This window comes from Papio anubis, chromosome 2 (assembly GCF_008728515.1).
Source record: "Papio anubis isolate 15944 chromosome 2, Panubis1.0, whole genome shotgun sequence".
Lineage (NCBI taxonomy): Eukaryota > Metazoa > Chordata > Mammalia > Primates > Cercopithecidae > Papio > Papio anubis.
The window spans coordinates 88,326,626-88,348,789 of record NC_044977.1 but is presented as its reverse complement, the minus strand read 5'-3'; the positions used below and the strand labels follow the sequence as shown (position 1 = coordinate 88,348,789).

General features: G+C 57.8%; 1 protein-coding gene and 1 long non-coding RNA gene across 4 annotated transcripts; one reads left to right on the top strand and one right to left on the bottom strand.

Annotated features, from left to right (window-relative positions):
- Positions 1-234: 234 nt before the first annotated feature.
- On the bottom strand, positions 235-18,922 carry TLR9 (toll like receptor 9). Of its 3 annotated transcripts, none has more exons than XM_003894323.3 (9): positions 18,123-18,922; positions 14,149-14,226; positions 11,379-11,557; positions 10,890-10,985; positions 10,575-10,679; positions 10,317-10,442; positions 9,370-9,520; positions 9,112-9,233; positions 235-3,468 (listed from the first exon to the last, which is right to left on the bottom strand). In XM_003894323.3, exons 1-9 carry the CDS (start codon positions 18,361-18,363, stop codon positions 373-375), a joined length of 4,194 nt encoding a protein of 1,397 aa, XP_003894372.2. In that variant the 5' UTR covers positions 18,364-18,922; the 3' UTR covers positions 235-372. The 3 variants fall into 3 exon arrangements, with proteins under 3 accessions (XP_003894372.2, XP_009198875.2, XP_009198877.2); XM_009200613.3 differs by lacking the exon at positions 235-3,468 and adding an exon at positions 8,065-8,654; XM_009200611.3 differs by lacking the exons at positions 9,112-9,233; positions 9,370-9,520; positions 10,317-10,442; ... (3 more) ...; positions 14,149-14,226; positions 18,123-18,922 and adding an exon at positions 4,985-8,470.
- Positions 18,369-20,412, top strand: LOC116273768. Its single transcript, XR_004182156.1, has 2 exons — positions 18,369-18,558; positions 19,489-20,412. It is a non-coding gene; the product is annotated as an uncharacterized LOC116273768 (long non-coding RNA).
- The last annotated feature ends 1,752 nt before the right edge of the window (positions 20,413-22,164 follow it).

Genomic DNA, 22,164 nt, shown 5'->3' with positions numbered 1-22,164 from the left:
AGGGCCGGGCATTCTGGGCGGGACTAAAAGGGGCCCCTGCTCTCTGGGAAGGGCCAAAACCACATCCAAAGACTATCATCAGACTCCCCAGAGAACTGAGCTTAGCAGCTTCCTCCCCTGAAGACCTCTGTCCTGTCTTTATGGCAATTTTCCCTAAGCTGCTTCGTGGAGGCCTGGAGAATTCTCCCTTCCCTCCTCCTGTCCATGCCTCCAGTGAGCTCAGGATTAGCCATCTAGCCTTCGGCAGCATTTATTGAGTGCCTGCTCTGTGCCTGGTGTGGGGTGAGGGAGGCAAGCAGGGGAGGGTCAGAGCCAGGCAGGCAGAGGTGAGGTGAGCGTGGAGGTGGCGCCGTGCAGGATTCCAGCTCAGGGCTATTCAGCCGTGGGTCCCTGGCAGAAGTTCCGGTTATAGAAGTGGTGGTTGTCTCTGGTCAGGGCCATGCCCAGCTGGGCCCAGAAGCTGCGCTGACCGCTGGGCTGGTGGGGCCAGAGGAGGACACTCTGGCGGCAGAGGCGCTGGCGCAGCCGCACATAGCGGGAGCGGCGGCCATCGGGGCTCAGGATCACCAGCACCACGACATCCTTGCGGTCCTCCAGCAGGCGCTGCTGGGCCAGCAGGAAGCTGGCACGCAAGAGGCCACTGACCCGGTCCGTGTGGGCCAGCACAAACAGCGTCTTGCGGCTGCCATAGACCGAGGCCCACAAGTTCTCAAAGAGGGTCTTGCCAGGCAGCCAGTCGCGCTCCTCCAGGCACAGGCGGAGTGCCCAGCGCCCACGGCGCTCCTCCAGCTGCCCCCGAAGCTCATTGTACACCCAGTCTGCCACTGCGCTCTGTGTCTTGTCAAAGACCACGAAGGCATCATAGGGCAGGGCATCCTCACCTTGCCCACTTTGCCGCCCCCGCCAGGGAAGCCAGGCCAGGCACAGGTGGAAGCAGTACCAGAGGTCCCAGCCACAGAGGTGATGCAGCATGGGCACGCCCAGGCCCAGAGCCACAGCCAGCAGCGAGAGGGTGAAACAGTCCCAGGAGAGGGCTTCGTCCAGGCAGAGGCGCAGGTCCTGCGCAAAGATGCTGAGGCCCTGGAGCTGGCCTGGACTGCCACACTTCACCCGGCTGGGCAGACCAGGCACGGCAGCCTGCACCTCCAGCAGGAAGTCTATAAAGGCCGCCCCACAGGCACAGTGCAGAGGGTTGGCGCTGACATCTAGTATTTGCAGGGCACTCGCCAGGGGCCCAAACCAGGAGGGGTCCACTGTCTTGAGGGCATTGGCACTGAGGTTGAGCTCTCGAAGCTCCTTGGCCTTGGAAAAGAAGCCGGGATCCACGAAGCTGATGCTGTTGCAGCTGACGTCCAGCCTCCGGAGCCGGGTGCCAGCGGGCAGGCTGCCATTGGTCAGGGCCTTCAGTTGGTTTCCCGCCAGGTCAAGGACTTCCAGTTTGGGTAGGTGGATGAGGTTCCCCCACTTAAAGAAGGCCAAGTAATTGTCACGGAGACGCAGCACTTGCAGGCTCTTGGGGAGTTTGTCCAGGGTGTGGGGCAGGAGGGTGTGCAGACGATTCTGGGACAAGTCCAGCCAGATCAATCCACTCAGGCCTTGGAAGAAGTGCAGATAGAGGTCTCCCTCGGCCCACATACGGCCCAGCGCATTGCCGCTGAAGTCCAGGGCCCGCAACGACGTGCTGCAGAGCTGCTGGGACACTTGGCTGTGGATGTTGTTGTGGGCCAGGCTGAGGTGGCGCAGGGTGCGCAGGTGGGCCACGAAGCTGAAGTTGTGGCCCACGCCCTGCATGCCAAAGGGCTGGCTGTTGTAGCTGAGGTCCAGGGCCTCCAGTCGCGGTAACTCCGTGAACGAGTGCTCATGGTACAGGTCCAGCTTATTGTGGGACAGGTCCAGCACCTGCAGACTGGTCAGGGGCAGGAACTGGGAGCCATTGACTGCCTGCGAGATGCAGTTGTGGCTCAGGCGCAGGCACTGCAGGTGTGAGAGCTGGGCAAACATCTCCGGCCGCACGGTCACCAGGTTGTTCCGTGATAGATCCAAGGTGAAGTTGAGGGTGCTGCAGTTGGGCCTGAAGTCTTCAGAGCTGGGAGTGTCCACTGGGGCTGGAGCAAGGTCCCCAGGCTGCAGCCAGACCTTCTCCCCTCCATCCACCTCCTGCATGGTGGCTGTCAGCTCTGAAGCTCCGCTGATGCGGTTGTCTGACAGGTCCACATAGCGCAGGCCAGGGAAGGCCCTGAAGATGCCAAGCTGGGCCTGGCTGATGAAGTTCATCTGCAGACGCAGAGTCTGGAGCACAGGCAAGCGGGCCAGTGGCCGGAGCGTGGTCTCATCGAGTGAGCGGAAGAAGATGCCGTGCATGTCCAGCTCCTTCAGTGCGACCAGGCTCCCAAAGGAGGGGGCCAGAGACAGGTGGGCAAAGGACACCCTCTTGTGGTAATTGAAGGACAGGTTGAGCTGGCGCAGCTGTGTTAGGCCCTGGAAGGCCTTGGTTTTGGTGATGCATTTGTAGAGGAAGTTCTCACTCAGGTCCAGCACTCGGAGGTTTCCAAGCCCACGGAACCAACTGGCATTCAGCCAGGAGAGAGAACTGTCCTTCAACACCAGGCCTTCAAGACGGCTCAGGTGGCTGAAGGTATCGGGATGTAGCTGGGGGAAGTGACGAGGGCACTCCATGCAGGGGTTGGGAGCGTGGTCGCAGCGGCGGCAATTTCCGCCTACATCGAGCACACGCAGGGCGGTCAGATTGGCCAGGTCCTCAGGCGCCAGTTTGATGATGCGGTTGTAGGACAACAGCAGATGCTCCAGGCTGGAAGGCAGGTTGCGGGGCACCACAGTGAGGTTGTTGTACTTGAGTGACAGGTGGGTGAGGTTGCCCAGGCCAAGGAGGGCACCTGGGGCCACCTCCAGTTCCTGCCTGCAGGGGTTCTTGTAATAACAGTTGCCATCCATGAATAGGAAGCGCAGGCTGTGCAGGCTGGCGAGGCTGTCAGAGTCTAGCACCAGGATGTTGGTGTGGCTGAGGGACAGGGATATGAGGGATTTGGGCAGCGCAGGCACAGTCGTGATGCTGTTGTAGCTCAGGTTTAGCTCTTCCAGGGTGGGCACAGCCAAGAAGGTGCTGGGCTCGATGGTCATGTGGCAGGGGAAGTGCATGGGGCTGAGGCCAACCGGCGGGCAGTTCCACTTGAGGTTGAGACGCCGCAGGCTGGGCAGGTGGGCAAAGTCAGAATCATGGAGGTGGTGGATGCGGTTGGAGGACAAGGAAAGGCTGGTGACGTTGCCACGGGGTGCTGCCACGGAGAAGTGGGGCACAGACTTCAGGAACAGCCAGTTGCAGTTCACCAGGCCGTGGGGCTGGAGCTCACAGGGTAGGAAGGCAGGCAAGGTACCCAGGGCCAGGGTCGTGGCCAGTACCATGGCCTGCACCAGGAGAGACAGAGGGTGCAGGGCGCTGCAGCAGAAACCCTATGGGGGTAGGAGGGCTGTGTGAGTGGTCGGCCCCCAGCTCCACCTCCACCCACTCCACTTCATGGGCATCGTCCAACCCCTCTCCCCAAGCCCTACCTGCAGAAGTTCTTCCCTGGCTGGCCGGGCGCGGTGGCTCAAGCCTGTAATCCCAGCACTTTGGGAGGCCGAGACGGGTGGATCACAAGGTCAGGAGATCGAGACCATCCTGGCGAACCCGGTGAAACCCCGTCTCTACTAAAAAATACAAAAAACTAGCTGGGCGAGGTGGCGGGCGCCTGTAGTCCCAGCTACTCGGGAGGCTGAGGCAGGAGAATGGCGTGAACCCGGGAGGCAGAGCTTGCAGTGAGCTGAGATCCGGCCACTGCACTCCAGCCTGGGTGACAGAGCGAGACTCCGTCTCAAAAAAAAAAAAAAAAAAAAGAAGTTCTTCCCTGGCTGCCAAGCCCCATTCCCATCCTCCATGGCTTGTGGGGAACCTGAACTCGGTCTCAGACCATCTTGGACTCAGAATTAGGCCTCAGAACCAGGACTGAGACCTAGAATCCAGACTTATGATCTGGAGCTTTCACCATAACCAATCCCTGGTTATACAAGGCCAGGCAAGGTGGCCCATGGCACCCGCTGTCTCTCCCCGACTTTCCCTTCCTGCTCCTGAGCAAGGTGGCAGCTGGCTCCCTCCCCTCCAGCTGCCCTGAAATCCGCTCTCTGCCCCCCACCAGCCTCCCCACAACCCCTTCCTTTCCCTTCAGCCAAGATCCAGGCAGGCATGAGAGTCTCCCACTATGGCCCGGGCTGGCTGCCTCCCAGGGACCCTGGCCAGCAGGCACTGCACAGCTCCATCACTCTCTGCCCGTCTCACCTAGCCTGAGAGCCCTTGCCCTACAGGTCAGAACAGATGGAAGGAGGGGTGGCCAGCAAAGTGCCAGACAGAGCCAGCCCCAAGCTGCAGGCCCAGTGAGACCCAAACCCAGGCTCCAGACCCAGCTGTGTCACTGCCTCAGCCTCCTCATCCCCTCTGTGGGTTTGGGTCTCATTGCTCAGAAGAGGGCTTCACTGGCCAGGCGCGGTGGCTCACACCTGTAATCCCAGCAGGCTGAAGTGGGCGGATCACCTAAGGTCAAGAGTTCAAGACCAGCCTGACCAACATGGAGAAACCCTGGCTCTACTAAAAATACAAAATTAGTTGGGTATGGTGGTGCAAGCCTGTAATCCCAGCTACTTGGGAGGCTGAGGCAGGAGAATCCCTTGAACCCGGGAGGTGGAGACTGCAGTGAGCCAAGATCAACCCACTACACTCCAACCTGGGCAACAAGAGTGAAACTCCGTCTCAAAAAAAAAAAAAAAAAGAAGAAGAAGAGGGCTTCAGCTCTGATGTCTTCAGGATTCAGTGAGTGTCCCCAGGGCCATGTGGGTGACAACCCATCACTGTTGCTTGCAGCTGCCAAGCCCACCTCTTTCCTCACCCCTTCCCAGGATATTCCCTTCCCCAGGGGACTGAGAGCTGTTGTCCTACCATGCTGGGGAGCAGGGGCTTCTCCAGAGGGTCTGGCGGGCAGACTGGACAGCAGCTGCAGGGAAGGATGCTTCACACTTGAGGTCCCTTCCCACGGGGGCAGAAGCGGCTCAGAGAATAGAGGAAGTAAGACTTTTATACCAGCCTAGTAGCTCCCCCTCCACTCCACCCTGCCCATGGTGTGGAGGACAGGGTCCCATGAGTCCAAGGCCATTTGCATAGTCAAATGGCAGACAGCTCCTTCACCCCTTCCTCTTTCCACTCCCCTCTCAGACAGCCAACATCCCATGAGGGCCTCACATCTGTCCTCTACCAAGCCCAGGGAGGAGCTAAGGCCCAAAGCCCAGGCGGAGAGCAGGGAGAGATGGGAATCTGGGATAGCACCAGTAGCGGTACACCTTGCTGGGCAATCCCCATTCTAAGAGGACTCTTCCACCCTCAGGTCTTGGCTCCCGCACAGCTGGTGCCCTCAGGACAGTGGCTCCCGACTTGTCCTTTCCTGCCCTTGTGGGCACCATCTCCAGAGTTCTGCAGGGCCTCGTGTGTGGAGGGCCAGGGTGTAGCTTGAGCGGGAGGCTGGGTTGCACCTGCCTTCACCACAGCCTTGCAACCTCTTCCGGAAACAAGACCTCCTCCTCCGCATTCTCAGAGCCCCTGGGGCCCCATCAGAGCACACATCACATCACTCCAGATGGGGCTCCTAGGGGCCAGGTGTGCGCTGACCCAGTGGGGCCCCCAGCCGGTCCTCCCCATCTGTTCTTCCCACACTCCTTCTGACCTAGGTGACAGGACTCAGATTCCTCGGGCCCAAAGCCTCAGTTGACCCCGGGCCCCTCAGCAAGTCCTGCTGGGTCCACCATGCTGAAGGGTGTGCCCACAGCCCACTGCCGTGTCCACCAGCCTCCATCCTCTCTCCTAGACCCACGCCACCACCCTTCTGGCTGTCCTGCCCTGCTGTCCACCCTCCAAGGGCTGGTCACATTCAGCCCCTACAGGAACCTAAGTCACACTGGGTCCCTTCTCTGTTCAGACGCCTCCCTGGCTGACTCTGGAGTCAAAGGCACAGTCCACAGATGGCCAACAAGGCCCTCTGGGACCTACCTTCCGCTGTTCCCCTGAGTGCTCTCCACCATCACTGGCCTGCTTGCAGTTGACTGAGTAGCCCCTGGGCACCCTCCTGCCTCAGGGTCTTGGGATGTGCTGTTCTCTCTGCCTGGAAACTCTCCCAAGTCTCACATGACCCCTCCTTCGCCTCCATTATGTCTCTGCTCCCATGTCACCCTCTCAACAGGGCCATCCAGCCTTCTTAGAAACCTCCCACCCCAGATCTGGCACTCCTAAGCTCTTTTGCCTGCTCTGTTTCTCTTTGTCCTAGCATTTTTTAACTGCTAGCACACCGGATCACTGATCTTTCATGGTTTATTGTATATTGTCTTATTCCTCTGCTGGAATGTCAGCTTCATGAGGGTCGTAATCTTTTATCTGCATCCCCAGGATCCAGTGCAGTGCCCAGCACATAGCAAGTGCTTGATATCTGCTGAATTATGTGTACCCAGCAGTCAGCTCTGGGCAGGCACGGATAGGGCGTTTCTGAGTGAAGGCTGAATGAACGAATGAAAGAATGAATGAACAAATGGGGTTGCTGCTGGGAGGAGGCAAGGCTGTACATCTGCCAGCCTGCTCCCCGCAGGCCCACTCTGGGTGGGCATCATGACAGGCAGGCTCCAAAGTGCCAGGCATCCAGCTAGCTCAGCAGCAGGGGGCGATGGCATCATCTTCCTGCCCACCTGGGAGCCAGCGTTTAGGCTGGGCAAGGACAAGCCTCCTCTGGATCCTAGCTAGGGTCTGGCTCTCCTCTCTACAATTCTAAGGGCTTGAGCAGTGGCTCAGAAAGGCACCAGGGATGGAATGTTGCCCTGAGCCAGGAGGGAGAGCAGTGCCCACTCAGCAGCTGGGCTGCAGGCATCAACCCCATGCTTCCACTCCTGCCTGCCTGGGGCGGAAGGCACCTGCATTCACTCCCTCCATCCACCTCTCAGAGGCATACACCAAAGCTCAGGCTCCTGTGGAGCCCCAAGCATGAGACTTTCCCAGAGTCCCTTGGACCAGGGACCTAGACCCCCATACTCAGCAGTAGCCCTGCCTCCCTTGGAGGCAGAAAACCAGAGAGGCCAGCAAGCTGACAGAGGGGTCTGTACACACACGTACAGACCCACGCGCATGGACACACTCGGCTTGGAGACACCAATACCGACGTCCACAGAATAACCTGTCCTGGCCTCAGCCCAGGGAGGCTGGGAAGCCTTTGGGGAGGAGCCCTTATCCCATGTGGAAGGCTGCATAAAATCCCTGTCAGAGATCCTTGTCCTAATTCCCCAAACCTGCAAACACATGACCTCAAAGCCCCACATAGAGTATGGCAAAAGGACTTCACAGATGTGATTAAGTTACCCATCTTGAAGAGGGTAGGTGGTGGGGGCAGGCAGGGTGAATGCAATTACAATATCCCTTATGAAACGGAGACAGAGGGAGATTTGACTACAAAAGACCATGGGAGCCCAGAGGCCGAGGGAAGCAGAATCAGAGATGTCACCTCTGGCTTTGAAAGTGGAGGAAGGGGCCCCAAGTCAAGGAATACAGACAGAAAAGGCCAGGAGATGGGTTCTCCTGAGGGGCCCAGACAGAGTCAGCCCTGCCAACACCTCAGCTTTGGCCCTGTGAGACCCATCTCAGTCTTCCAGCCTCCAGAACTGTAAGAGAATACACTTGGGTTTCTTGTAAGCCACTAAGTTGGTGGTAATTTGTTACAGCAGCCACAGCAAATGATCATACACAGATCCCTCATGTCACAGTGGAGGCACGCCTGCCTCTCAAGCAGGGCTCCTGTTAACTGGGAGACCCGAGTGAGGCTGCGCACCCCCTCACAGGCACAGCCTCTCCCACACAACTGGCGGCGGAGTGCTGGGGCTCCACCTCACAGGCTGGCAGTCCCCTCTCCCCTACTGGGAAAGGACAGTTACATGCACAAGACTGCCCAATTCCCAGGGCCAGAGGCGGTCTCTCAGGGCCAAGCACAAGTCTTGATTTAAAAATATTTTATTCTTTAGAAAATACAGCATTCAACCATCCCAAACTGCAGTGACCCCTGCCCCAGCCCTGACTGACCCCACCTCTTGTGGCCAAAGGTTTCTGGGCTGTGCTGGGACCCTAGTCTCAGCTCCCCAGGAGGCCAGGTTCATGCCAGGCCCCTGACCCAGCCCCCTTAAGCCAGCCAGGCAGGGTTCCCGGACACCCTGGGAACACACATGAGATGCAGGGACAGCAACAGGGAAGGGTCACAAAATGCCAGCCTGGTGGCCCTCGGACGCTGCAAGTGCGTTCAGCCGCCAGCCCTCCTGCCCTCCTGGAAACACTTTCCTGGAGCCCAGGAAGGAGGACGGTGGCAGGGAGCGGAAGGTGGGCAGCCCCACAGTCCACATGTGGCCGGCCCTGTTCCAGCCTCCTAGCTGTCATCCCCATTTTCGCCCGGGCCGCGGATGAGGCGCTTATGGCCCCGCTTGCCCCCTGGGCCCTTGGGCTTGGCGAAGGCCTGCTTGAAGGCGTGTTGCTTGGGGTGTACCTCGTCGTAGAGGAACTCCGCCGTCAGCTCTGCCCCATCGCCAATCTCAATCTGCATGGGGCAAGGCAGTGGTCACTCCAATGGGAGGGGCTCTGACACATACCACCCCTGGTAGCCCCCACTTCTGGGGTACCCCTTGATCTCACATCCTAGCCCTGGGGTCTCCTGGGGTCTCCCCTTGAATCCCCACCTGGAATGCCACCCCCAGGAGAACAAGAGCTTCGGGCCTGCTGCCCTGCATGCCTTGGACTCTGCTTGCCGGGGTCACTTCCTCCCTGTCTCCAGGCCCAGGGAAAGGACATGACATGTGGCCAGGACTTGGACTTTTCTGAGCCACCAATCAGCTGGGCAGCCTTGGGCCATGTGTGTCACCCCTTGGGCCTCAGACGCCCTGTGATCAACACGGCAGCAATGGTTCCTGCTCTGCCGTCATCTCAGGACCCCAGCGCGTCACATGGAGATTGGGGTGATAGGGTCTGGGGAGGCGAGGCCCTGGGGAGGGGCCTACTTTCTTGGCGATCTCCAGATGGAAGTCCTGCTCCACGGAGTCGAGGAGGCGGCTCTTGCAGCTGGAGTAGAGCATGCGCTCCTTGATGCTGCACTTGTACCCCGGCATGGAGTAGATGAACACTGTGGGGGGCAGGAGGTGAGCCTGGGAGGCCTGGGAAACCTGCTGACCTTCACACCCAGAGCGGGCCTGCCCCACTGCAGACCAGCCCTGCTTCCACCCAGCCACAGGCTTGGCGGCCCTGCCATGGCCACTCACCTACAGACTCAAGGGGGTCGCCCTCATGGGTGTGCTTGTAGAGGAAGAAGTGGTAGCGGGCAGCATCTCGGGGCACCCGGGAGGGCAGATGGGCCACATCCGTGGGCTCTGTGTGCACCAGCTCAATGGTTTCCCGCTCTAGGTCCAGCTTCTGCCCAGGGCCAAGGGAAGATAGGAGAGCACCAGGTCGGGGCGGGCCCAGGCCCCTCTCCCCAAGAAGCCCTCAAATAGGATTAGCTGGTGGCAGGAGCCTGATGTGACCTCCCTCTCCCAAGACTCCCCTGCAATGGCCATCACTCTATGGGGGTCCCTTTGAAGAGGCCGGTCCTGGGCCCAGCTCCAACTCTGCCCCTTTGAAGGTTGTGCTATAGAGGGAACTCCCAAGGGTAGTAAACGGTAGTGACTCCTGGGACAGGATGGTGTGGAGGGTCTCAACTTCAGGGATATACTGCCATCGGGCCAGCCCATCCTCAGAGGCAAGGCCTCTGGTGGAAGCACCTTGGAAGGGAGGAGCCATTTTGCGTGAAAGGGGCAGCCAGAACGGCCAGGGCAGAAGGACGCTGCCTAGGGAAACGGGGTGGTCAAGGAGACAACAGAGGGAATCTGGGACAGGAAGGCGCTCAGGACTGAGGGGTCAGTGTGACCCCAGGGGTATGTGTGGAGGGCAGAATGGGGCAGTGTGCTCACGGGTGTACCTGTGTATGAGCAGGGCCTGGGGGACAAGGGACCTGAGCGCACCTATGTGCACACAGTGGCTGCGTCCGAGGCGGAATAGGTAGGGATCAGGGAGGGGTGGGGTGGACCATGTGTTCCCATGAGCACATGGACGAGCTGAAGGGGACAGGCTGCAGGCTGATGGGGTGGGCACTCCATGCACACCAGCACATGTGCACGGGCAGGAGTAGGGGTTGCAGCAGCGTGTGCCAGGGTAGGGAGCAGGTACCCACCAGCTGGATGTAGTTGACCATCTTCTGCTTGAGCTGCTGGAGTGCCCGTTGGGCCTCAGGCTGCAGGGGGAAGGCGAGGCCCTGCAGGGTCTGGTGCTTGCTTTCCACACTGATCTCTGTCTTCACCTGTGGGTAGGGGAATGGTGAGGGAGGCCCTCACCGGCCCAAAGCAGGGTGTGACTCCCAGGCAGCACAGGCTGCCATGGGGCCAATGTGACCCTGAGGGCTCGAGGCTGGGGCCTCTGCTACCCAACCCACCTCGTTGATGCGGATCTGCTGGAGCTCTCTCTCGGCTGAGGTCAGTGGGGCAGGTGCTGCACAGGATGACAGGTGTTTCTGGTACCCAGCAAAAGAGAGGTCGTCCTGCGGGGGTGGGGGTGAATGCAGAGCCATAAATGGGCACCTGGGGGTGGGCTAGAGGAAGCCCACCGAGCACCCCCGCTTGCAGTCCTTGGACTCCCCCAGTGCCCCCATCTTCCTCCCAAGGCTGGCACTGGCTTGCTCTTTGACCCTGCACAGTGACCACTCTGTGGGCCCAGGACCGTGTCCCAGTAAGTCCTGGCTTAGGGCTACCTTCACAGTCCCGAAGAGCTCATCCTTGATGTGGCCACCTCCAAACTCCTTTTTCACTGTGGCCCGTGTGGCCGCATACAGCATCTTCAGCCGCACCTGAAGGGCAAGGACCAAACCATGAGAGGCCTCTGGGCAGGGCTGCCTCTCCCGGAACAGACAAGCACCTCTGGAGCCACCCAGTAGGCTCATTGCACTGGCACACCCGGCAGAGGGCCAAGACGCAGCAGGTGGCTCCCACCAGCAGGGGGAGCCCTTGTCCAGCCTGACCACCGCCTCTGGAGCCAGGCTGATGCCTGGAGAGCGTGAAGTACCCAGGCTGCAGGCACAGGGCCTTGACCCTCTCTCAGACTCCCTAGGGCAGGGCCTGACAGCTCTTCCCCCATCCTCCAGAGGCAGGCCTGTGTCCCCTCTTAGATCCCCCAGGGCAAGGCCTTGTTGTTCAGTTCGGCCCCAGCTCCCCTCCTCACTCCCCACTGGCCCAGGACTCACGGGGGAGTTATCAGGCGACCAGGCAAGGAAGAGCCATTCGAAGCCCTGAGCATTCTGTGAGTCGAGGCGGTAGAGCAGGTAGCAGGGCTGCTGGGCGTCCAGCAGTGGCAGCACAGCCCTGTCATAGTCCTGGTCCCAGCGGCCCACCGGCTCCTGCGAGGCACCCAGCACGAGCTGCTCTGGGGGCAGAGGCCGGGTGAGCAGCCGCTCCCAGCTCCCACCGCACCTCCCGCTGCGGACCTCCAGCCTCGCCGTGGCTGCCCAGCTGGCTCAGAGCTGCCGGCTGCCCCTCACCTTCCCTGGAGCCCCCAGGTCCCAGAAGTGTGAGGCTGTGTGGCTGAATGAGTGAGCAAGGAAGGGCACAAAGCTGCCACCTGGGGGCTGCCCCCCTGCACATCCCCAGCGCATGCATACCCGCCCCACCCCCCCACCCCCCTCACCCCCCTCACCCCCCCCACATACACACGCGCAGATCACCAACACAAATAGCCACACAAAGACACACAGCTGTCAGCCCCTCACAGACACCACACCCCTGGGTGCTCCCTACCCCACCCCACCGCACAGCTGCTCAGCCCACAGTCTCCACGAAACTGCCTCCTGCTCGCCTCCTCCCCTGGGGCTCCAGCAGAAGAACTGCAGCAGACCCCCTCAGGACAAATGTGCTGAGGGGCAGATCACAGCCCCAGGCCACAGGGACCTGCAGGGGCAAAAGCCTCTGGGGAGGAGGAGCAGGGGCTCCTACCAGACCCTGCATAACCAGACATCCTGCGGCTACGTGCCAGCTGCAGTCCTCTTGAAAATGTTACAGATCCAAAGCAGCTACCATCTAAGTGCCTAGGCCCTACAGGCCTGCCAGCTCCTTGGTTGAATGGTGCATCGAGCTGCACTTGTAGGCTGGGACTTCATCTGGGCACCAGACACCAGCCTGGGTATACACAGGTCCAGCCTGGAGCAATAACTGGGGCAAAGGGGCAGGCAGCCTGGCTGGGGGTCCTGGCGTCAGTCTACCAGGCTCTCCTGATGGGGGCAGGGGCCCTGATGCCTGGACACCCCAACAGGCCAGGCCCTCTGAGGCCTCGGCCTCCTCACCTGCCCACCCAGAACTCAGACAGGATCATAGTCACAGTGACTTGGAGTAGTCATGGCCTGTGTTGGCCCCCACAGCACTGTCCACATTGCTGAATTTGTTGCTAACATTTTTAAACTGGAAACTTTTACATAAGAAGTGGAATCCTCAGCCTCTCTAGAAAAATCAAGCCCTCTGGCCACACTGGGGCCACCCTCAGTTGGAGAAGGACAGTGGCTGCCCATCGGGGGCCTGGACCCTCCTGGGCACTCCCAGGTACCCCAAAAACTGTCATGCAGAACTGAAATAAAAGTCAATCCAGAGATTCCTCCTGCTTAAAATCTGCAGGGATGGCCGGGTATGGTGGCTCAAGCCTGTAATCCCAGCACTTTGGGAGGCTCAGGCGGGCGGATCACGAGGTCAGGAGATGGAGACCACGGTGAAACCCCGTCTCTACTAAAAATACAAAAAAATTAGTCGGGCATGGTGGCGGGCACCTGTAGTCCCAGCTACTTGGGAGGCTGAAGCAGGAGAATGGTGCGAATCCGGGAGGCAGAGCTTGCAGTGAGCCGAGATCATACCACTGCACTACAGCCTGGGCGACAGAGCGAGACTCCGTCTCAAAAAAGAAAAAAAAAAATCTGCAGGGACATCTTGTCTGGGAGGCAACAGGGAGGGCTGAGGATTGGGGTCAATGAGTGCAACTGCCTCTTTAAGGGTGGGATGGCTGTGGCCTGCCACTCCAGGAGGCCATCACCAATATCCTGCCATAGTGACCCCTGCCCAGTCTCTGAGGGCATCAGAATTTGGAGTCCCTGGGCAAAGCACGACTGAGGCCCTAAAACTTGGAATGGCAGACCCTGCTTTGAGCCAACTCAACGCGCGACAAGTCAGCTGAGCACCAGGCCCATTCGGGCAGCCATCCAAAGTACTCGCTGTTGAATGGCTACTGAGGAGAGCTGGGAGGACCTCTGGGGAGCCTGGCCCACACCAGTCCCAAAGTCTGTACCCCTCACCCAAAGGGGCAGTCCCTTGGCAAGGAGGAAAGGGGAAAAAATGTTCTCTGTCCTCTGACCTCCCAATCCTCCTCAGTTTAATCCTCTGCCTCCCCAAACCCTCCCCACTTCAGGCCTCAGCTCAAGTCCCAGCGCCCCCAGCACTGCCCTCTATACAGCTCCCAGATTCTCAGGGGCCAGGCCAAGACCCAGCCAAGCCTAGAACCCTCTCATCCTGCTCTCAGATGAGCCAGACACTCGTCCCTTCTCCCCATCATGGGAGCATTTCCAAGAGAAGGGTGCAGGATCTCCTTAGAGCTCCCCTTGGCCAGCAGCTGAGCTGGGCCAGGCCACAGATAGGGGTGGGTGGCACCAACCACAAGGGGCAGTGCTGGATTCACTTATCCCCTGCCCCTCTGCCCAGCCCAGCTCGGCATTCTGACCAGGCCCATGTGAATACCCATGCAGTCTCTGGGAGGTGGCAGGACCCCAGCTTTGGCTTCCCGCTCTGCATAACAGAGGTGACAATCGCACTCACCTCTGATGCTGCCCTGTGAGGCTCTCCTTTGTCAGGATTTCCTCACACTCATTTCCAGAGGGGGAAATTGTCCCCAGCAGGCCAGGGGCCAACATCTACCTTCCCCCACCCACAGAGGCAGCAGAGTCCACCCCCAAGCCTATGCCCTGGCCTGTGAGGGGCACTCACCGTCCTCAATCACAACCTTGATGAGCCGCACAGAGCCAGCCCGTGCCTTGGCAAAGAATTCCTTCAGCTCTTCCGTGGCTATAAGAACAAGAAACATGGTAGGGGATGAGTGGGCAGAGTGGACAGAGACGAGTATGGGGCCTGCTCTGTCCCACAGGGTCTGGTGGCTGAGCTGGGAACCAGGTTAAATACAGCCCCCCATGTGACTGGGAACCTGAGACAGCCACTGAACACAAGCTCCCAAATTTAGCCAGCAGAGGTGGCAGGCGAGTGGCCTGCTGGCTGGGATAGGTCTGGTGATGGGGCGGGGTGGGCAGGGATGGGACAGCTCATCAGAAGATGGGCAGGCTCTGGCGTAAGCCAGGCCAGCCACAGTGAATAGCCTCCATCTGCCCCCTGCCCCCCAGGATGGCTGAGCTCTGGGCTGGCCTGGACACACTCAGCATGGTCATATACACAGACAAAGGAACACAGACAAATGCCCCCACTGCGTAATGACCACTATGCCCATTCACACACACACACACACACACACACACACACAGAGCTCAATCCAGCATGTGTGAATGTAACACATGACATGGATGTGTGACAGAGGAGCAGAAATTCAAACACCCTCATACATGAACACACGCTCAGTTGCTTAAACACAAATGGACACACACATTTAGATACACAAACACACAAAGAGATACAGTCCCCAGCTTGCTAACACGCACACAGGCAGGCAAGTGCAGAGCTTGGCTGAGACTTGTGTGCAGGCAACTGGATGTATCAAAGTGTACACAGAAGCACATGGACACACATGACACCCATGTATGCAGCCCCAGTCCCAGCCCTCAAGCCAGGCTGTCTAACCCTGAGACCCTGAAGAACCACAGCCAGCCCAGACACAGCCCTGTGGGGGGTAGGGGGACAAGATGCCTTTAACCCTCAGGCAGTTGGGGCAGCTTCCAGGAGGAGTGGACCCCGGAAACTCACTAAGAGACTCCATCTTGGTCAGGTGCAGTGGCTCGTGCCTGTAATCCCAGCAATTTGGGAGGCCAAGGTGGGCAGATCACCTGAAGTCAGGAGTTCAAGACCAGCCTGGCCAGCATGGTGAAACCCCGCCTCTACTAAAAATACAAAAAATTAGCCGCACATGGTGGCTTGCGCCTGTAATCCTAGCTACTTGGGAGGCTGAGGCAGAAGAATCGCTTGAACCCGGGAGGCAGAGGTTACAGTGAGCTGAGATCACACCATGGCACTCCAGCCTGGGCAACAAGAGTGAAACTCCACCTCAGAAAAAAAAAAGAGAGAGAGACTCCATCTTGGCCACTGGGCTGTAGAGCTGGAAGGTAAGAGCCAGTGAGTGACCAAGGACCCCAGGGCAGAGATGAGGACCATGGTGAGAGCCAGGGAGCCATAAGTGGTGGATCTACTAGTGGACAGGGAAACCACCACGGACCATGCGGGGAAGGTCCCTGCTTGGGTCCCTGGGTGAGCAGGGCTTGGCCAGAGTGACCTTGAGGCTGCCCAGGGGTCAGGAGAATTCCATCAGGAACACAGCTGGAGGCCTGAGGTCAGAGAATATTTATAGGGCCAGGACTGGGCAACTCAGAGGCGGGGGGGCCTTTAGGAAAACAAACTCTGGTCATGTCCTCAGGTGCCCCCCTTGCAGAGTGACCGTTAATCTGAGACCTCAGGCTATGCACCACCCTCCAAGGCCACTGGGTGGGCTGGGGCCCAGCTGAGCTCAGCAGACCCTTAGGGCTCAGAGAAACATGGCATGGAACTGTAGGCAGGTGGACACCGTCCCACTGGGCCAGGACAGAACTTTCCATTGGCAGATCCCAAACAGGTCCCTGAGGCCCCAAGCCTGGCCTCTGGGGCTCCACCTCTCCCTTAGCTGGGTGACCCCTGACCTCTCTGAACTTCAGTGTATAAAATGGAGATAATAGCCCCAAACTTGGCAGGGCTGTGGTGAGGAGTAAATGGGAGAAAGGGCTTGGCAATGGTGGCCTCTACTAATAACAATTAATCTTTTATTACGATAACAACAGCAAGCTGACTGTGCTGAGCTGCCTCTTCTACCTGCCCAGACCTTCCCGGAAGGGAGACCAAGAAGCTCTCCCAAAGGACAGGCCAACGGGCCCCTTCTAGTGTTACTAGGGCAAACTGACACCCCAGCAGGGGAAGGCACACCTCCCTGCCCACCCCAGCCCCAATGCCTGCCCAGCCGCCATCAATAATCCAGAGACCAGGCCTGGGACACCTGAGCCTCTATTATCAATGATTCATGAACACCCTCCCTCCGACTCCAGTGAGCCTCACGTTACAGGTCCCTTTCCTGCCCTGCTCTGAGGTCAGCAGATCCACACCTATGGTCAGGACAGGGCTGGCACTTGGTCCTCCAGGGTGATCTCTCCTGCCAACTCCCCCAGCCAGAAATGGGAAGGAGTGGGCTGCTCACAGGCGGAAGGAGGACTGGGGGCAGCCCAGCCCCCAGTGACCCCCTCAGTGGGCCTGTCTCACTATGGGTAATGAGGGAGTGAGGCAGCAGGGAAGGGGTATGGGGTGGCTAACTTCCTGGGATCTCCTCCACCAGGGCTGGAGGCCGGGAGGCAGCAGCTATGACCAGACAAAGGGGAAGGAAGAAGCTGGCCACGAGGCAGTTCCCTCCTGTGGGGCTGAGTCATGAAGCCCGCCTGCCAGCTCCTCCTGGAGAAAGGCTGGCCCATCTGGGAGGCCTGGCCCTGACCCAGGCCCCTGCCTTCGCAGGGCCAGGGAAACCTTTTCAGGGCAGCCCAGCCACCAAGTGGCCACAACCGCACCAGGATTCAGGTGGTCAGGCAGGTCGATGGTGGCAGCCCCAAGCAGGGGATCCTAGTGCGGTGGGAGGGGTGGCTGATGGCCAAACCAGCCAGGCTGTCTGGGCAAACAGCCTGGGCCTTCCCCACAGGCCAGGCAGCCCTCCCAGGTCAGTGACAGATGAGGACACTGAGCCCCAGGTAGTCAGGGCACCTGGCTCCTGGCCATTGCTTCTCTCACAGCCCGTCCAAGAAGGAAACCGGGACCCCTGGGGGAGGGGGTGTGTGATGCTAGGGGATGGTGAAGCTTCCTAGGGGGGGGGGGGGGGGGGGGGGGAGCTGGCCTGGATTATTTAGGGCCAGGACTCTCCCCCACAAACCCCATATCTGGACCTCTTCCCTGTCTGCAGTCTGGAGCTGGGATCTTCCAACCAGACTGAGACAGGCTCAGAAAGTCACAACGGAAAATGGGAGGGAGGTCAGAGGTCAAGGTCAGATAGGCAGCTTTCTCCATCCCACTTAGCAGTCTCTGTTCTGGGTTTTCCCCAGCCTGGGGAGAGTGAGTGTCCTGGGAGGAGCAAAGGTCAGGGTCCCCTCACACATACACAAACCCATTCAAGTCATACAGACACATGCGGTATATGCATCCTTGGCAACAAATGCACACTGAGATGCGCTCCAACTATGCACACACACAGACACCCACATACATGTGCACACTGCCATGAAACACTGATGTCTAAAGAGGGTCCTATGCGACCTACAGTGTCCAATCAAACAGCCACAAGTGCCAGTGCATGAATGACCCTTAGATGTGCACAAGGGAGTCACATCGAGAGGTGCACACGTAGGACTGTACACGGAAGACGGGTACACATGCGTGTACACCCACTACAGGAAAGGAACAAAAATATACAGATGGGCACACACAGCCACATTCATCTCCAGGTAGGCACACAGATACTTCCACCCCAGCTGTGTACGTACATGTACACCCACTCCCAGCTATGCACACCACGTCCGTACTCCCCCAGATGTGCCCACCCCAGGCGACCCACGGCTGCAAAAGAGAACAGGAAGCTTCTCCTGGCTGGTGCGGGGTGGAGGGAGGGGCCGAGAGCCGGGGAGGGGGCGCTTCCGAGAGCCGAGACCCAGGCCCCCTGCCCGCCCGCCATCCGTCCTCACCGTGGATGCCCGTCTGGTGCGCCATGGCTCGGCGCTTCGCTCCGTCCGCGCCGTCGGAGCCCTCCACTTGACCCTGGCCCGCCTCCGCTCGCTGGACCAAGAGAGGAGAAGGATGTGGCGGAGGCTGTCGAGCCTCGCGCAGCTTCCCGGGCGGTGCCGCAGGACCCGCCCCCAGCGGCGCCCCGCCCCCGACAGGCGCGGCCGGGAGGCGGGGACTCGGAGCCGCGCGTGCGCGCAGCATGCGCGTCGGTCCGGGTGGGTCTAAGGCTGATTGATCCGCCGTGCGCACGCCAGCGCGTTCCTCTGTGGCAGGAGAGGGGGCCTGCGTGTGACGGAGCGTGCGTGGGAGGACGCGCGTGTGTGTGCGCCCTGATCACGGTGGTCTGTGGGTGGGGCGGATCGTGCGCGCGCGCCCGACCTGTGCCCCCCAAGCCAGGTGGGTTTCCGAATAGGAGCGGGTCGCAGCGTACCCGGGTTTGCACCCAGGAAGGGGTCTGCTTGTGGATGGGCGTGCGCACGTGCGTGCGTGTGCCAGCTCTTCCCCAGGGGCCGTTTCTTGAGCGCCTCCCGTGGGGTCCTGGGTACCTCGGTGTGGTCATGGCCGCTAGGCTTTGCCCTCACGGTGAGAGCCCAGGCCCGCCTCACCCGCTAGATGGTGGTAAGAGCCCGTCGAGACAATGTGAGGGGCTGCCAGGAGAAGGCGAAGATTGGAAACCTAGAGGGGAGAATGAAACAGCCCAGCAGAGTGGAGGGAAAAGTTTTCTTTCTTTCTTTTTTTTTGAGACGGAGTTTTGCTCTTGTTGCCCAGGCTGGGGTGCAATGGCGCGATCTCGGCTCACTGCAACCTCCGCCTCCCGGGTTCAAGAGATTCTCCTGCCTCAGCCTCCCGAGTGGCTAGGATTACAGGCATGCGCCTCCATGCCTGGCTAATTTTGTAGTTTTAGTAGAGACGGGGTTTCTCCATGTTGGTCAGGCCGATCTCGAACTCCTGACTACAGGTGATCTGCCCACCTCGGCCTCCCAAAGGGTTGGGATTACAGGTGTGAGCCACCGCGCCCGGTGGAAAGGTTTTCTTTGAAAAAAAAAAAAAAAAATATATATATATATATATATATATAAAATTATTATTAAAAAAGAGGGTCACCCTATGTGGTCCAGGCTGCTCTGGAGCTCCTGGGCTCAACCAATCCTCCTGCCTATGGCCTCCTAAAGTGCTGGGATTACAGGTGTGAGCCACTAGTCCCAGCCAGAAAGGCTTTCTGAGAAGAGAGCACTGCATGTGCAAAGGCCCAGAGGTTGAAAGAGGGCCAGAGCCTGGTGAGTCTGAGGAACTTCCCATGTCCTAATGACCTGTGTCTATATCCAGCAGCCTTGCCTTACTGATACCAGTACCTGCCTGCTGCTACCATCCAGTCAACATGTGGCATCTTCCAGGCCACTGTGATGAGTCAGGGATGAGCATCTGACTCTGGTTGGTCCAATCAGCTTGTCCAGAGACTTTGGCTGGGAAGATTGGAAAGGAGGCCAGCTTTTTGGGCTGGGATTGCTAAGAGATGTGATGATGAAGTGTGTGGCCTACCTGGCATCTGGCCCCAGCTTCAGCTCCGTTTACTATCTTGCTCCCCACGCTCACTAGCCTGCATTGAGGCCTCCTCTGTGCCCCCCAACCCCTGAGTTTCTCATCCCCAGAGAACCCAGCATACACAGAATTGAAGGGTTTTCTTATTCATCTTCCTGTGCTCACCCTGAGGACTGGGCCTGTGTCATCAGCTAATCACTGTCCCCTCAAGCACTCACAGCGGAAAATGGAGTGCTATGCAGCCCTGCAGCTTGCCATCTGGAACAGTTCACAGGCAAGGCCTCCCACACTGAACCCTGCTCCAGCCAAATAGTGCCAGCAACACAGAGCTACTTGTTACATCAGCTCAGACCAAGCCACATCCACAGGAGCAGTTGGTGATTCCACAGAACCACAAGAGACTTGACCTCCTAGAAATGAATTAACCAAGATTAATGAAAAAGATTAAGGTCATGTGCCCTGTAAAAGTGTCCCTCACTGGATAAACTGTGACAAGGTAGGGTACTGTGTGGTCTACCCAGCTGACCCTCTCCATGGGTCATTCTTTGCTTTTATCACTACCTGGCACATACCTTTACGTATTTGTTTATTGTCTTCCCTCCACCAGTGTTAGGTGTTTGCCCTTGCTGTATCCCCTGTGCCTAGAACAGTGCCCAGCATTGGCAGGTGGCCAATAATTGCAAAATAAGCAAATGTATTAATGAACCATTAGAGGCTTTGTTTTGTACACTTACTACCTGCTGGGCACATTTATTTAATCCTCATGACAGCCCCTGAAGTAGGTGTTACTGTTTCCGTCTTAGAGATAAAGACTCTGAGGTTTGGAGAGGTGAAGTGATTTGATCAATGTCACATGGTAGTGAGTGTGCCCAAGAATCATAGTTTCCTTTATTCGAGAAGTTGGGGGCCAGGTGCAGTGGCTCATGCCTGTAATCCCAACACTTGGGGAGGCCAGGGTGGGAGGATCTCTTGGGCCTAGGAGTTTGAGACCAGCCTGGGCAACAATACGGTGAGACTCCATCTCTACCAAAAAAAATTATTTTTAAATTAGCCAGGCATGGTGATGTACATCTGCAGTCCCAGCTACTCGGCTAAGGCAGGAGGACTGCTGGAGGCCAGGAATTCAAGACCAGCCTGGTCAACATGGCAAGACCCCATCTGTACATATACGTATCTATAGACAGATAGATTAAAAGATAGATATGTATTAGCCAGGCACAGTCACACGTTTGTAGTCCCAGCTACTTGGGGAGGCTAAGGCCGGAGGATCACCTGAGCCCAGGAGGTCAGGGCTGCAGTGAGCCTTGATCACACCACTGCATTCCAGTTTGGGTGACAGAGTGAGACCCTCTCTAAAATAATTTAAAAATACTGAAGAAACAAAGGGAGCAGTTTGTAGAATCTTGGAGTGGAGGAAACTTCTGTGTCACCAAACACAGAAACCATCAAAGAAAATCTTTCACATCCAAAATTAGTCTATAGAAAAAAAAAAAAAAAAAAAGAAAATCTTAACCAAATAAGAGACTGAGGCAAGAGCTTCAATCAGTCGAGGTTTATTGAGCCAGAGTTTGAGCGTGCCCAGGAAAGCAACACAAGTCACAGAAACGTCTGTGGCCTGTGCTCTCCCAAGAAGTTTTCAGGAGGCTCAATATTTGTACATTTCTTTAATAAAGGGGAGAAGACAGTGAGGCAAATGGTTATGTTTTTGTGAGACTCTTAATTAGTGTCCCGTAAATCTAGGCTATTTGGAAGATAGGTTGAGCACTGGAAGAACAGGGAGTAACAGAAGAGCCAATTATGCAGAGGTCTCAGGGTAGGTGGAGGAATGATTGATCTCATCCTATCCTTGTTCTGCACCTGGGCAGATAAACTTGTAATTGACATTGTCAGTGTGAAATTTAACAGACTTTGGTTTTAGGAGTTAGGTTTAGGTTGCAGACCTAAAGTTGCAATTGACATGTGCTTGTTTTATAGGAGGATATACATCTTGAAAGTTTTAGGGACTGGCAAAGAATTTACTGATGAGCAATTTGTGAGTGCAGTCACCTGGAGATGCGTGAGGCTTTGTGCCTTTTTATGGAGATCTGGTTAATGCATAATATTTTGACACAAGGTTGCAAGGTAACAGGTATCCATTTGGGAAAAGAATGACAGTTTTGGAGAACATTAGTTCTACAGCATAGAATGAAGTGTTGCCGGAATAAAATTTTTAAAAAAATTTAAAAAGAGGCCGGGTGCGGTAGCTCACACCTGTAATCCTAGCATGCCTGTAATCACAGCACTTTGGGAGGCTGAGGCGGGTGGATCACCTGAGGTCAGGAGTTCGAGACCAGCCTGACCAATATGGCGAAACCCTGTCTCTACTAAAAATACAAAAATTAGCCGGGCATGGTGGCGGGTGCCTGTAATCCCAGCTACTGGGGAGGCTGAGGCAGGAGAATTGCTTGAACCCGGGAGGCGGAG

Coding starts and splice junctions, on each gene's coding strand:
- TLR9 (XM_003894323.3), bottom strand. CDS start 18,363: ATGCTGCGCGCACGCGCGGCTCCGAGTCCCCGCCTCCCGGCCGCGCCT. Junction 10,680..10,889: donor AGCTCTTCGGGACTGTGAAG/GTAGCCCTAAGC, acceptor CCACCCCCGCAG/GACGACCTCTCTTTTGCTGG. Junction 9,521..10,316: donor TGGTCAACTACATCCAGCTG/GTGGGTACCTGC, acceptor GGCCCTGGGCAG/AAGCTGGACCTAGAGCGGGA.